The 12629-nt window shown below is 42.6% G+C and overlaps 1 protein-coding gene across 2 annotated transcripts in view; it reads left to right on the top strand.

Annotated features, from left to right (window-relative positions):
* The window catches only part of slc4a5b (solute carrier family 4 member 5b), a 47689-nt gene that overhangs the window by 28617 nt on the left and 6443 nt on the right, over positions 1 to 12629 (top strand). For both annotated transcript variants that reach the window (XM_071465529.1, XM_071465530.1), the window contains exons 15-31: positions 2783 to 2940; positions 3022 to 3109; positions 3201 to 3355; positions 4131 to 4256; positions 4347 to 4521; positions 4613 to 4746; positions 4870 to 5050; positions 5139 to 5229; positions 6170 to 6228; positions 7159 to 7350; positions 8345 to 8458; positions 9723 to 9884; positions 10250 to 10428; positions 10538 to 10610; positions 10705 to 10773; positions 11590 to 11763; positions 12289 to 12453. In XM_071465529.1, the coding sequence (XP_071321630.1) occupies positions 2783 to 2940; positions 3022 to 3109; positions 3201 to 3355; positions 4131 to 4256; positions 4347 to 4521; positions 4613 to 4746; positions 4870 to 5050; positions 5139 to 5229; positions 6170 to 6228; positions 7159 to 7350; positions 8345 to 8458; positions 9723 to 9884; positions 10250 to 10428; positions 10538 to 10610; positions 10705 to 10773; positions 11590 to 11763; positions 12289 to 12453 (2295 nt within the window). The remainder of the gene's footprint in view (positions 1 to 2782; positions 2941 to 3021; positions 3110 to 3200; positions 3356 to 4130; positions 4257 to 4346; positions 4522 to 4612; positions 4747 to 4869; positions 5051 to 5138; positions 5230 to 6169; positions 6229 to 7158; positions 7351 to 8344; positions 8459 to 9722; positions 9885 to 10249; positions 10429 to 10537; positions 10611 to 10704; positions 10774 to 11589; positions 11764 to 12288; positions 12454 to 12629) is intronic.

The raw sequence follows: 12629 nt of genomic DNA, 5'->3' as shown, positions 1-12629 counted from the left end.
CATGTTGTGTGCAACAGGAGGTGGATTTGAGATCATGTGTTAGTTCAGCTTGCAGGCAGAGTTCTGTATATTTATATTCTATATTTTTCTGAATGACAACAAACTCAATGAAAGGTTCAAAACCAGCAGCACTTTCTGACCCTGTGTGCTACACCAAGCCCACTGCATCCAACTGAAGAGAAATACATTTAAAAATGTCAGAAACAAATATATAATTTCATTATTTAAAAAAATGCTCAATAATTTATTAAAACAGCTGCTCACTGTAGTTTTCCTCAAACTGGAGGAAATTTTGCATTTGTTGGGAACTATTTTCAGCGGTGGATTAATACACATTTGGTGCTCTATGGGGCAACAATGGGGCTCTTTGGCACAGAGCAGATATATCAGGGTTTAAAGTCTTAAAGGTTCCTATTTTGTCAAATGATTGAAGCTGGAAGCCACTGCAAAACAAACCTGTAGGGATCATGGGAAATGTAGTCTTAATTCATAGAAACTAACATCTGCTGCAAAAGGTGCTATTAATCATGTCAGCGTCTACAGAACTAAACATAGACATTTATACACTGATCAACATGTGTTATGTTTACAGTCAGTCCACACAAATCACTTACTGTTTACATATTTTCCCACTTAATCCTCAGTGGTATGTGGCCTTCAGGTCGTCAGATCTGTGTGTATGCTTTTCTCACTGGTTTGAACTGACGGACCTCGGCTGGGGAAAGGTGATTTTAATCAACGTGTTGCTCTGTGGTTTCTGGATGTGGAAATAATATTTCCATTAAATTTCTAACAAATACACTTCAACTTTTTAGTCTCCAAACTTAAAAAAAAAAAAGTTCTTGCAGGTTTAAACTCTGAAATAATAAATAACACCAAAGACTGTTTGTTATCCACAAACTTTAACTTTGTCATGAATATTTGCTGTTATTAAAACTATTGATAACATATCAAACTGATCTTATCAACAGATCTTTTAAGAACATGGAAGTTGCAGTTTCTTCATGGAGAAAATCAAAACAGCAGAGGCTGAGACATCTTGACTTTTGGTCAAGCCCCAAAAATACTGGGCCCTACATTTCCCACAATGCACCTCATTGGTTTCTCTTCATTAGATACTTCCTGCTCTGCTCCTCCGGATCATTATGCAGCTGTTGCCTGATGATGAGTAAACTGACCTTTATGTTTAACATTGTTGGAGTTCTCCTTTAATTTCTACACTTTCAGTTGTGCCCAGATTTGTGCTCAGTTACTGTCTGAGTTATTGATTGGTTATTGGTTTGTAATCAGCTCATCTCCTGTTGCCTGTGGGAAAATAACAATAGATGCCAGATGCCATAAAGTGACACACTCACTCCCCATTTCCAAGTGTGTGTGTGTGTGTGTGTGTGTGTGTGTGTGTGTGTGTGTGTGTGTGTGTGTGTGTGTGTGTGTGTGTGTGTGTGTGTGTGCGCGCGCTTTATGAAGACTTGAGCCTTGTTTTATGAGGTTTACAGAATCATCCAAACTATTTAATCCTCTCTAATCCACACAGCCTGGTCGCTGAGGTGGGAATTTGGTAAATAATGTTCCACCTGCAGGCGTGTTTGTGCTGATGGTTGTGTTTTTGTGCGCAGATCTCTAAGCTTCTGTTCTTTCTCAGAGCTTAATTGTTTGAATCTCTAACAAAAAGTGCAGCAGTGAAGAACTGGTGAATATCTTGACAAGAACTTCAAAGCAAGCAAGAAATGAACTCATGCATGTGAGTCTGATTTCTTTGTTTGTTCACAGACGCTGGCGTGGCACCTCCAGCTTCCTTTACTCTGACCAATATCCACAGTAAAGTACATCACATCATGACACGTAATGCCTCCTGGAGGAGTTTACAGCTACCGTAGTAACCTCACTGCAGTGTGGCTGCAGATGGCAGCTTGATTGTTGTGAAATCAGCTGATCGTGTGTGAGGCTGAAATCTCTGTTTGTGGTTTCGAACGACCAAGAAGTTAGAGAGTGAATGAGGACCAGTTGGTGAATTGACTCTGAAAGCAGCATTAACAGATTATGAGGAGGTTTTAATTTAAGCACCCACCAGTCCACTGCCACGTGCTTCCTTGGTGAGGAGGAGAAGGAGGAGGAGGAGGAGGAGGAGGGCTGCACTAGAAGAGTTGTGTGATTTTTTTATACAACCCGATTTTCCTCTCCAAACAAAATTTACAAATTTACAGTCGTTTGTCTTTCTGATGCTACGTTGACGTCCGGTGCTCACTGGGATTCTCTGTAAAATGGTTTTGATGTGGTTGTGAACACATGTGAGGGAGTGTTACTTTTTTGTTGTTTTAGTTTTTGTGTTGTGTTTTGTTTTTGAGGGTGTTTAAAGCAGAAATGTTAATATAAAGTAAAGACTTTTGTGAGATTTTATGATACCTTCAGTTCGGTTCAGTAGTTGTTGACACAACCTCATGGTGGCGCTGGAGGAAAGGTCAGAGGATCACCAGAGTCAGTCGGCTACATCCTCTGGGGACCATGAATGTCTGTATGAAATTTCATGCTAGTTCATACAATAGTTGTCGACATATTTCAGTTTAGACCAAAGTGGTGAACAGCTGATCAGTTCCCCCAAAAACGGATGTTTTTCAAAAGAAGTTCTGCTGAAAGTTGATGAGAAAGTCACAACAGGTTGGAAAGCAGCAGGAATCCATCTTTGTTAGTCTTTGTCTTCTTCTGTAAGTCTGAACGACTGTAACTCTCATGGTCTGATGAACCAATTTCTCCTCATGCTTCCTGTTTCCGTTTCCTCCTCCAGCTGAAGAACAAGTTCATGAAGAAGATTCCTCGTGACGCCGAAGCGTCCAACGTCCTGATTGGCGAGGTGGATTTTCTGGAGAAGCCCTTCGTCTCCTTTGTGCGTTTGGCTCAAGCCACGACGCTGGGGGGTCTCACTGAGGTCCCAGTGCCAACCAGGTGGGGGTCTCCAATGTCTCCCTCCTACCTCTGTGTGTGTGTCCTTGTGTTTATCAGCCCTTTAACCTTCTGCTCTCACAGGTTTCTCTTCATCTTGCTGGGTCCTCATGGCAAAACCAAGTCCTACAATGAGATTGGCAGAGCTATCGCTACGCTCATGGTGGACGATGTAAGTGACCACCCCCCTACCCCCACCCCCAATAGACTCAAACACAATTTAAAATCTATGACTTCAATTCTACGTCTTTATTTCACGCCAGCTGTTCAGTGACGTTGCCTACAAAGCGAGGGACCGTGACGACCTGATCGCAGGAGTTGATGAGTTTCTGGATGAGGTGATCGTCCTCCCTCCGGGGGAGTGGGACCCAAAAATACGCATTGAACCCCCCAAGAAGGTTCCGTCGGCTGAAATGAGGCACGTACATCAACAAAGGAAGATTTAAAAAGAAACTGCTCTGTTCTCCACTTTAATCATTTAATCTACAGTTTAATTAGATATTATCTGTGTTTTATCTTTTTATGCATCTCTTATTTTATTATCCTCTGAGTATGATAATGTACTATACAGATAAATTTGCCTTGTCTTGCCTTTCAAACATTAAAGTGCTTTACATTAGGTGAAAAAATGAAATAAAGTAAAATACAAATAGACAAAATTCAATAACAGAAATAAAACTGCAGTAGAGAAATTAATAAATCAGACGCCTCTAATTCTCACTGTTTGTTTGATAAAATCCTGATTTAGTTATTGATGTTACTCCTCAAAGATTTCAAACTTGGACTTTTGTCTTTGCTGCCGGGACAAGCTGAGTCGGTTCTCATGGTTACCAGAGTGATTTCCATCATGTCTTTATTGAACTGTCTTTATTCAGCTGTTGACTTTCTCTAAGCGCTGGTGGAGTGAGGTCATGGGACTGAAATCATCTGATGAGAGAGAGAGTCCTTATTGTCATGTATGATTTGATCTACAGGTTGTACAGGTTGAATAATAGAGGCCCCAGAACTGAACCCTGGGGGACTCCACATGTCACTGCGCCCACTGCACCACGTCATCACCAGCCTGTCCATGTGTTTGATAGTGGATAGAAGCCATGATGTGAAGCCAGACTGAAGTTTGTCCAAAAGGCTGTTTACATTCACGAAGCTGCTGAGTTCAGTAACAACAGCTTCCTCGTTTGTCTTTCTCCCAGGAAGTCGGTGCTGAACCTGAACGAGCTGGGTCAGATGAATGGCTCGGCGGGCGGCGCGGCCGGAGGAGAAGACGAAGAGCTTCCCGCTCCACATGAGCTCGGAGAGGAGCTGAAATTCACCGGGAGGTATGAGAGGACTTGACTGGACCACGTCTTACGTCACTGGGTCCAGTTATGTCCAGAGTCCTGACGATGCTCTGAACCTTGTTTGAATAGGTTTGCTGGTGGACTGTGGCTGGACATTAAAAGGAAGATGCCGTGGTACTGCAGTGACATCTACGACGGCTTCCATATCCAGTCCATCTCCGCTGTGCTCTTCATCTACCTGGGCTGCATCACTAATGCCATCACCTTCGGAGGGCTGCTCGGGGACGCTACCGACAACTACCAGGTCCTCATAATCCTGAGACCCAGGTCAGAAAAGTAAAATGTCCGTCTCAGGTAAACTGACGTCTCTCTGCCGCCTCTCTCTCTTCCCTCAGGGCGTGATGGAGAGTTTCCTCGGCACGGCTTTAGCAGGAACTGTCTTTTGTGTGTTTGGTGGTCAGCCTCTCATCATCCTCAGCTCTACTGGACCCATTCTCATCTTTGAGAAACTGCTTTATGAATTCTGCAAGTAAGAGGCACACAGATGAGCACAGCAGCACAAACCACAGGACGCGAGTGCTCGTCTCTTTAACGCCGTCTCTCTCTCTCTCTCTCTCTCTCTCTCTCTCTCTCTCTCACCCACCCTCCGCAGGAACAACAACATCGACTACATGGAGCTGCGTCTGTGGATCGGCCTTCACTCCTGTCTCCAGTGTTTCCTCCTGGTCGTCTCAGACGCCAGCTACATCATCAAGTACATGACGCGCTTCACAGAGGAGGGTTTCTCCAGCCTCATCTCCTTCATATTCATCTCTGATGCCATTAAGAAGATGGTGGGTGACACGTCCTGTGTTTTCCTCTCACAGATACAACACACGTACAGATCAACACTAAAGACACAAACTGTTTTCCTCTCCACAGGTAGGATCCTTTAAGTATTACCCCATTAACCGGGGCTTCAAGCCTGACTACATAACAGCCTACAAATGTGAATGCATCGCTCCAGACCAGGGTGAGTCCTCAGACTCTGCTTCTCTTTGCTTTCTTTCTTGAATGTGATCATATCATTAGAGATAAAATAGTTCCCTTATCTAAAACACTCATAAATGTTCACTAACTGATTTGACCAACAGAATATTTAGCTGGAGCTGACAGAAGTTAGATACTGTAGGTGTGGGGGTCAGGTGTCACAGGCAGCACATACAAGCACCAACACCTCTGAATGCTCTAATGAACATGTTGTGTGTTGTTTTTTCAGTTTGTGGTTTTATGGGAAGTTACATGTTGAAATTATTTCTTAGTGAACAACAGCTTAGTGGACGAGGAAAGGAAATAACTACATTATGTCCCTTCCCATAAAGTCACATATTTTTTGTTGTACATTTTAGTTTGTGTACAGATTAAAGAAGCGACGTAACGGGTTAATCGTTGAGCTTCAGAGGTGTCGGTTGGTGTGTTTTTGATCTTAGTTCAGAGCCAGGCTTTCAGTCTTTATGCTAAGCTAGGCTAACTGCCTCCTGACTCCAGGTTGTGAGGTTGGAATCAAAAAACTCTTCCCTTCAGTTTTTTGAGAAGTTGTGATGCGATATGAAACTTCTCTGGAGGTAAAATGATTTAAAATGATAATCAGCTGCAGCATTTATCAGTTTATCATTGAGGAAATGACTCGACCTTTGTAAGACGCTGGCAGGAAAACACGAGCTCGTCACGTCCACATAATGAATAATGAAAGAGGCGTTTGAGTGTGGCTGATGCAGATGTTTGGTCTTTACTCTGTGATGATTTGTCTCTCGTCTGTTTCTGCCTCACTGTTGGATGCTGTCTGAAAAAGTGAGTATGAGCACTGCAGACAATGGTCTGGATGCTGCTGATATTTGGAATGTAAAACTACCATCATCACTATTACTATTATTAAGATTGATTTTAATATTATCATTGTTCTGTGTTTTTAGCATCTGTGCTGGGCTTGAATGTTTCAGCTCCGCTCTCAGACGATAACATGACTCTGCTGGTAAGTGACAAAAGACAGAAGCTTCTGTTTAACATCACTCACATGAATCTTTCCTCTTCCTCTTCGGGAAGGAAACGGCTTTAGTTACACTTTAGGTAACTGTTGTTAAATGTTGTCATCACTGGGAAACAACTGATGTTTGACCTGCAGAAATCTGGCCAGAAACTCAGTGATGACGTCGTATTTGTCCTGTTTTTACAACTATGAGTTAAAGGCTTTATCAACTTTCTTAATTCAGTAAATGAATCCTGTCTCTGCTGATGTTTGGGTGAAATCCAGACGTGTCCCCGACTCATTAAGAGCTGCCACAAAATTAGATTGATTTTTTTTTTCTCTTTTTTTTCAACATTGATTCAGATTCAAACAACTTTATTGATCGCAAGTAGGACAATTTACCCCGTCCACAGTCACACAAACAATATTCAATATGTTACATGTCAAGGCACAGATCAACAAACACACAAACAGAGGTCAGTGAAGGACAGCAAGATAGAGACAAATACTAGGATAAAATAAATAACAATAAAATAAGTAGAATAGGATAGAGAGAATAGAAGATGCAGCCGTACAACAGTGACAGGTTTCAGGAATAATAAATCAGCTCTTACAGCTCGTCAGTCATGTCCCTGTGGCTGGACGTCACCACCACCTCATCATGATTTTTACTTTGCAATGACTCCCTCTGTCCTCAGTCAGAGACGTTGAGCTTCATGCATGTATTTTTACTTTAAGGACAGATTCTGAAACGCTCTGTACATTTGGTCCAACACGTGGAGTTTATTGTGAAAGAGCACAGGAGTTCTCCTTCCTGTGTTCTGTTTTCTCTTCTTCTGTTATCGCTTTTCTTTTCTCTCTTCTGCGTCGCTTCTCCCCCCCCCCCCCCCCCCCCCCCCCACCCCCCCCCCACCCCACCGTGTCTTGTCTTTGTAGTTTAACCTGACAGACCTGGACTGGAGTCAGCTGAGTAAGAAAGAGTGTGTGAAATATGGCGGCACGCTGGTGGGGAACTCCTGTAAGTATGTTCCTGACCTGGCCCTCATGTCCTTCATCCTCTTCTTTGGCACCTATTCCATGACTGTTTCTCTCAAGAAGTTCAAGTTCAGCCGCTACTTCCCGACAAAGGTAAGACACAGGCGTCGCTCAGTGACAGCTTTAGGATGATGGCTGCACTGCTGTTAGAGGTTCTCCCACTCTGCAAGTTCACCTGCATGTGGAATGATGTGTTCTATTTATTTAAAGCATGATAAAAGTAATATTCCTTATTTTTCTTATTGTCACAAGAGATCAAACTCCTGAAAATGCTTGAATATTTAGTAGTTATGATCAAGATGGCTGTAATATTAATATATTCTGTTTGATTAGTTTAGATTTTTGTCCTCTCAGTTTCTAAAAGGATGCACCAGGTTTAAGTGTTTGTGCATCAATACCTGGATCTAAATTAGACTAAAACCTTTTCCATGTGATTTTTAATTTCTCCATGTACAGTAAACACATATGTTGTGTGTTAGCAAGTGATGTAACATTACTATCTTTATCTGCTTTTTAAACTGCAGAGTCTTTTTACCGGAGAGGAAAAAAAAAAGTTGACAGCCTCTTGTGGCTGAAATGAATATTACAGAAACAAAACGTCCTGACAAATTATTTTTTAAACTTCCTCTCAGGGGTTCTGTACGAACCCAGCACTGAACTACTAAATATTTAGCAGCTGTTAAAAATAAATCTGTCTAAATATATTAGTATTATGTTGCAACTCCGAAATTTACACTATTACTTTGCCTTAAACTATATATTTATACTATATAAACTATAACTTTGTGATATGTGTGATATTTGTGATGTGTAAAGATTTACGTCTTCAGTAAGAACCTGCTGCTTCGGAGCTGAGAGTCACAGACGGGGAGGGGAAGTCAGAAAGTGTTGATATAGTCACAATAAGAAAAATATAGAAAATCACCAGCAGCTGCTGAAGATCTGCATGAAATATCCTCAGCTTCCTCCTCAGCTTCCTCCTCAGCTTCCTCCTCAGCTTCCTCCCTTGTCTGAACCCCAGCTGTAAACCTTCCTCCCTGCACCAGAACGTCCTCTCCCATGTTTTCTCTTCCTGCATCTGCTCCAGCTCCGTACCCTCATCAGTGATTTTGCCATCATCATTTCTATCCTGGTCTCCTGTGGTCTGGACCACCTGCTGGAGCTGGACACCCCCAAACTGCACGTGCCCACTGAGATCAAGGTCCGCCCTTCCTCACACACCTCTTTAATTTTTCCCGTCTTTTATGTCCCTGCTCGGATGCATTTGGTTCCTGGAGGATTTGACATCAGGCATTTGGTTTTATGTGGATTTATCAATGTGACCAGTTTTACATAGTTTATCTTCTCTTTTCTCTCATCTTCATTTCCTCATGTACACGTCTTTTCTTCGTTGTCTCCCCTCCTCACTGTCATACTCCTCGTCTTCGTTTATCTTGGTGTGTGTGTGTGTGTGTGTGTGTGTGCTGGTGGACGTGTAGCTGAGGAAGCTAATCAGTGATTTTTCCATCTTCATGTCCATCATGTCCTTTGTGGGTCTGGACATGTTGATGGGGTTAGACACACCCAAACTAATCGTTCCAACTGAGTTCAAGGTATTTGACTTGTCACTGAATTATGTGTAGAAATGTGTGTCTGTTTATACCAGATCACCTTTATTAAGATCATATGACTGCACCTCTGCATGTGTATCTGTGTGTATCTGCATGTCAGCAGTGGTGGAAAGTAACTCAGTACATTTACTCACGTTTTTTACTCCACTACATTTATCTGACAGCTACAGTGACTGGTGGCTTTTCAGATTAAGATTTTAAATTTAAAATCATATTATAAACATATAAAATAATAAAGAAAACAGTCATTAAACCAGTGTTTTCATGTTTCAGTTGTCAGGACAATAATTTTCTCTCTAAACTTCTCACAGTTTAATTTAAACAACAGTTTTAGACCCAAAGAGGAAAATCAGACAATATTTAACAAAAAAGCAAAAATCAGAGAAAAGTCCAATGAAAATAAAGATAAATTAATGTATCAGAACTTTTTTTAAATTCTCTTTCCTCTCCCATGAAACATGTGACGACCCCTCAGATTTATCTGGTGACCCTTTGGAGGGGCCCGACCCCTAGGTTGGGAACCAGTGGACTAAACTAAGTGTAAAGGACGTAGTTAAAGCAGCTGAACCTGGAGCAGCTACAACAGTGACAGTTCTGTGATAGCGTAACTACAGGAAGTGCTTTTCCTGTGACACTGGGAGTATATTTTACTGATAAAACCTCTGTACTTGTTGTCATTCGCAGTATTTTTATGTTGTAGTAACTGAAGTAAATGACCTGAGTACTTCCTCCTCCACTGCTGGTTTTAGTTGCATTATCACTGACATAGCTGTAAATCAGTAGATTTTGAAGGTAGATGTGTGCAGTGATCTCTTCACTATATGTATTTCTCCCCGTCGTGTTTTCACGCTGCAGCCCACACGCTCTGACCGCGGCTGGTTGGTGATGCCGTTCGGTAAGAACCCCTGGTGGTGGTATCTGATCAGCTTCGTTCCCGCTCTCCTCGTCACCATCCTCATCTTCATGGACCAACAGATCAGCGCCGTCATCGTCAACCGCAAGGAGAACAAGCTGAAGGTCTGAGGAGGAAAACAAGGACACACCCCGAACACAGGCTTACTTTAATTTAAGAATTTAAGTCCCGACCGCAGCAGCTTCAGTAACAACTGTCAGCGTTAACAGATTCAGCTGTTCACACTGATTCAGTGACTGAGTCAAACATTAAAAATGAAATCCAGGATGTTGCTGAAGGAATAAAGTCACTTCCTGCTCTGGTCGGGAGTGTTTTAGTGTTTTTGGTCAGAGATGGTTCAGTCAAAGAAGACACACCACTCCTCGTGTCTTTTTGCTGTTCATAAAAGTCAGAGTATGTTTATATGTCTTGTCCGTCCCCACAGTCGTGGTTGGATCTCGTCACTTCCTGTCTTTGCTCCCGTTTGCAGAAAGGCTGTGGCTACCACCTGGACCTGTTCTGGGTGGGCGTACTGATGGCCGCATGTTCCTTCATGGGTCTGCCCTGGTACGTAGCAGCCACTGTCATCTCCATCGCCCACATCGACTCTCTGAAGATGGAGAGCGAGTCCAGCGCCCCCGGAGAGCAGCCGCAGTTCCTGGGAGTCAGGTGAGACGATCCAGACCCGGAAGGTTCTGGTTTCAGCCGCTTCCTGTCGTCTGCTCAGTTCTTTTCCACTGAGCATTAATGAAATAATCGACCACTGTTTCACCTCCAGGGAGCAGAGGTTGACGGGTATTCTGGTCTTCGTTCTCACTGGACTCTCAGTCTTCCTCGCTCCTGTTCTTCAGGTCGGTCGACAGATGAACATTTTACCTGACGTTGATTTTTTTCCTGTAACATCAGTTGGTTTCATTTGACTGTTTCTGCTGTTGTTTACTTCAGTACATCCCCATGCCGGTCCTGTATGGAGTCTTCCTCTACATGGGAGTGGCCTCACTCAGTGGTATCCAGGTAGAGTCAAAGTTATATACATCTGCATACATACATTTAATCTGTAGCAATACTGCAATTTATGATTATTTTCACTGTCAATTAATCAACAGATTAGTTTATCAATTAGTTGTTTGGTCAATAAAACATCAGAAAACTGTTAAACATGCTCATCACCACGTCTGACAACAGATCATCTGTTCAAAACCCACAGAGAATCAGTTTACTCCAACAGAAGCAGCTCATTCTCACATTTCACAACCTGGAAGCATCGAATTTTTGGTATTTCTGCTTTAGAAAATTCATAATGAAAAATCACTCATCAGAATAGTTGCAGATGAATTTTCCTCCTATTGATTAAATGTCCTTTTTTCCCACTTTTACCTCTGCAGCAACCAAAACAACAGATCTGTGAATGATGGTGGAAATCAAACCCGTGTTTATTTATTCATTGTCCTGTCGCTGTTTTTATGAACAGGTTACTGAGAATAAAACATTAAAAAACTGCATGAATGCTGCCACCTGCAGGAAGTAAAGTCTGTGTCGTGTGGTGGTTGGATTAGCTTCTAAATCCTGAACTGACATCTTCACATTACTTTTTTAAACAGTCCGAATGTCCATAAATAATAATAATAATAATAATCCCCGGAAATGTAGTTATTAACTCTTACATAAGACAAAGAGAAGCAGGGCATCCTTATCATCAAGAGCTGAGACATGAGGATTTATTGACTGTTGAAATAGTTTCTGATTAATAAAATATATTAAATTAATATATTAAAAATATAATAGAATTATGTTTGGCCTGAGAACATGGTGTGCGTCTTTGTGTCTCAGTTCTGGGAGCGGATCAAGCTGTACCTCATGCCAGCCAAACACCAGCCGGACTTCTCCTTCCTGCGCCACGTTCCTCTGAGACGCGTCCATCTTTTCACCCTGGTCCAGATCGTCTGTCTCGCTGTCCTCTGGATCCTGAAGTCCACCTTCCTGGCCATCATCTTCCCAGTAATGGTGGGTGTGTTGCTCAGTGTCCCTTTTGACACACGGCCACATGTTGCACCAGGTGTAATGTTCAGGTACACACCTGTATCTCAGACCTGCACGACCCCTCCGCTGACAGGAGGACGCTGTGGTGGACACATTAGATTCAAACTATAAGAAAGAGGAAGGGGGAAATCCTGCAGCAGGTTTTTACACTACAGAGTTTATATGGATTAAACAAATGTTTAGACAGAGCCAGGCTAGCTGTTTCCCCCTGTTTCCGCTCTTTATACTAAGCTAAGCTAAGCTAAGCTAACCAACTCCAGGCTGTAGCTTCATACTTACAGGTATCAATCCACTCGTCTAACTCTTGGCAAGAAAACGAGTGACTGCGTTTACCAACCTGTTCCTTCAAAACGCTGCTGATTAGTTGCATCTTTTCATTCCTACAGTCCACACTTTTTAAAACTGAGCTAAAACCGCGACACTGATGTGAGCTGGTTCCAGCTGGTTCTTCATCTATCAGAACAGAGTGTGTCTTTCCACTGTGTGTAGATTCTGGGTCTGATGGTTGTCCGGAAGCTGCTGGATGTGATGTTCTCACAGCACGACCTGGCCTGGCTGGACGACATCCTGCCAGACAAAGACAAGAAGAAGAAGGAGGACGACAAGAAGAAGATGAAGGAGAAGAAGGCGGCGGAGCCAGAGAGCGACGAGGAGGTGAGAGCAATGTGGACAAACATGAAATTAAACGCACACATACAGACGACGTGGTGTCCGCCTGCTAAACATTCAGCCTCTGTAACGTCCTGAGAATGTGGGTCTGTTGTTGCTATTTACTGTGTATTTAAATGTCTCGCTCCATCTGTTGTGTCGTTCCTGGGTTTGTTTTCTCT

Source organism: Trachinotus anak, unplaced genomic scaffold (assembly GCF_046630095.1).
Source record: "Trachinotus anak isolate AG129_WGS33_773 ecotype Australia unplaced genomic scaffold, CSIRO_AGI_Tana_v1 ptg000028l, whole genome shotgun sequence".
Classification (NCBI taxonomy): domain Eukaryota; kingdom Metazoa; phylum Chordata; class Actinopteri; order Carangiformes; family Carangidae; genus Trachinotus; species Trachinotus anak.
The sequence above is the reverse complement of the archived record's forward strand: the minus strand, read 5'-3'. Positions and strand labels throughout refer to the sequence as shown.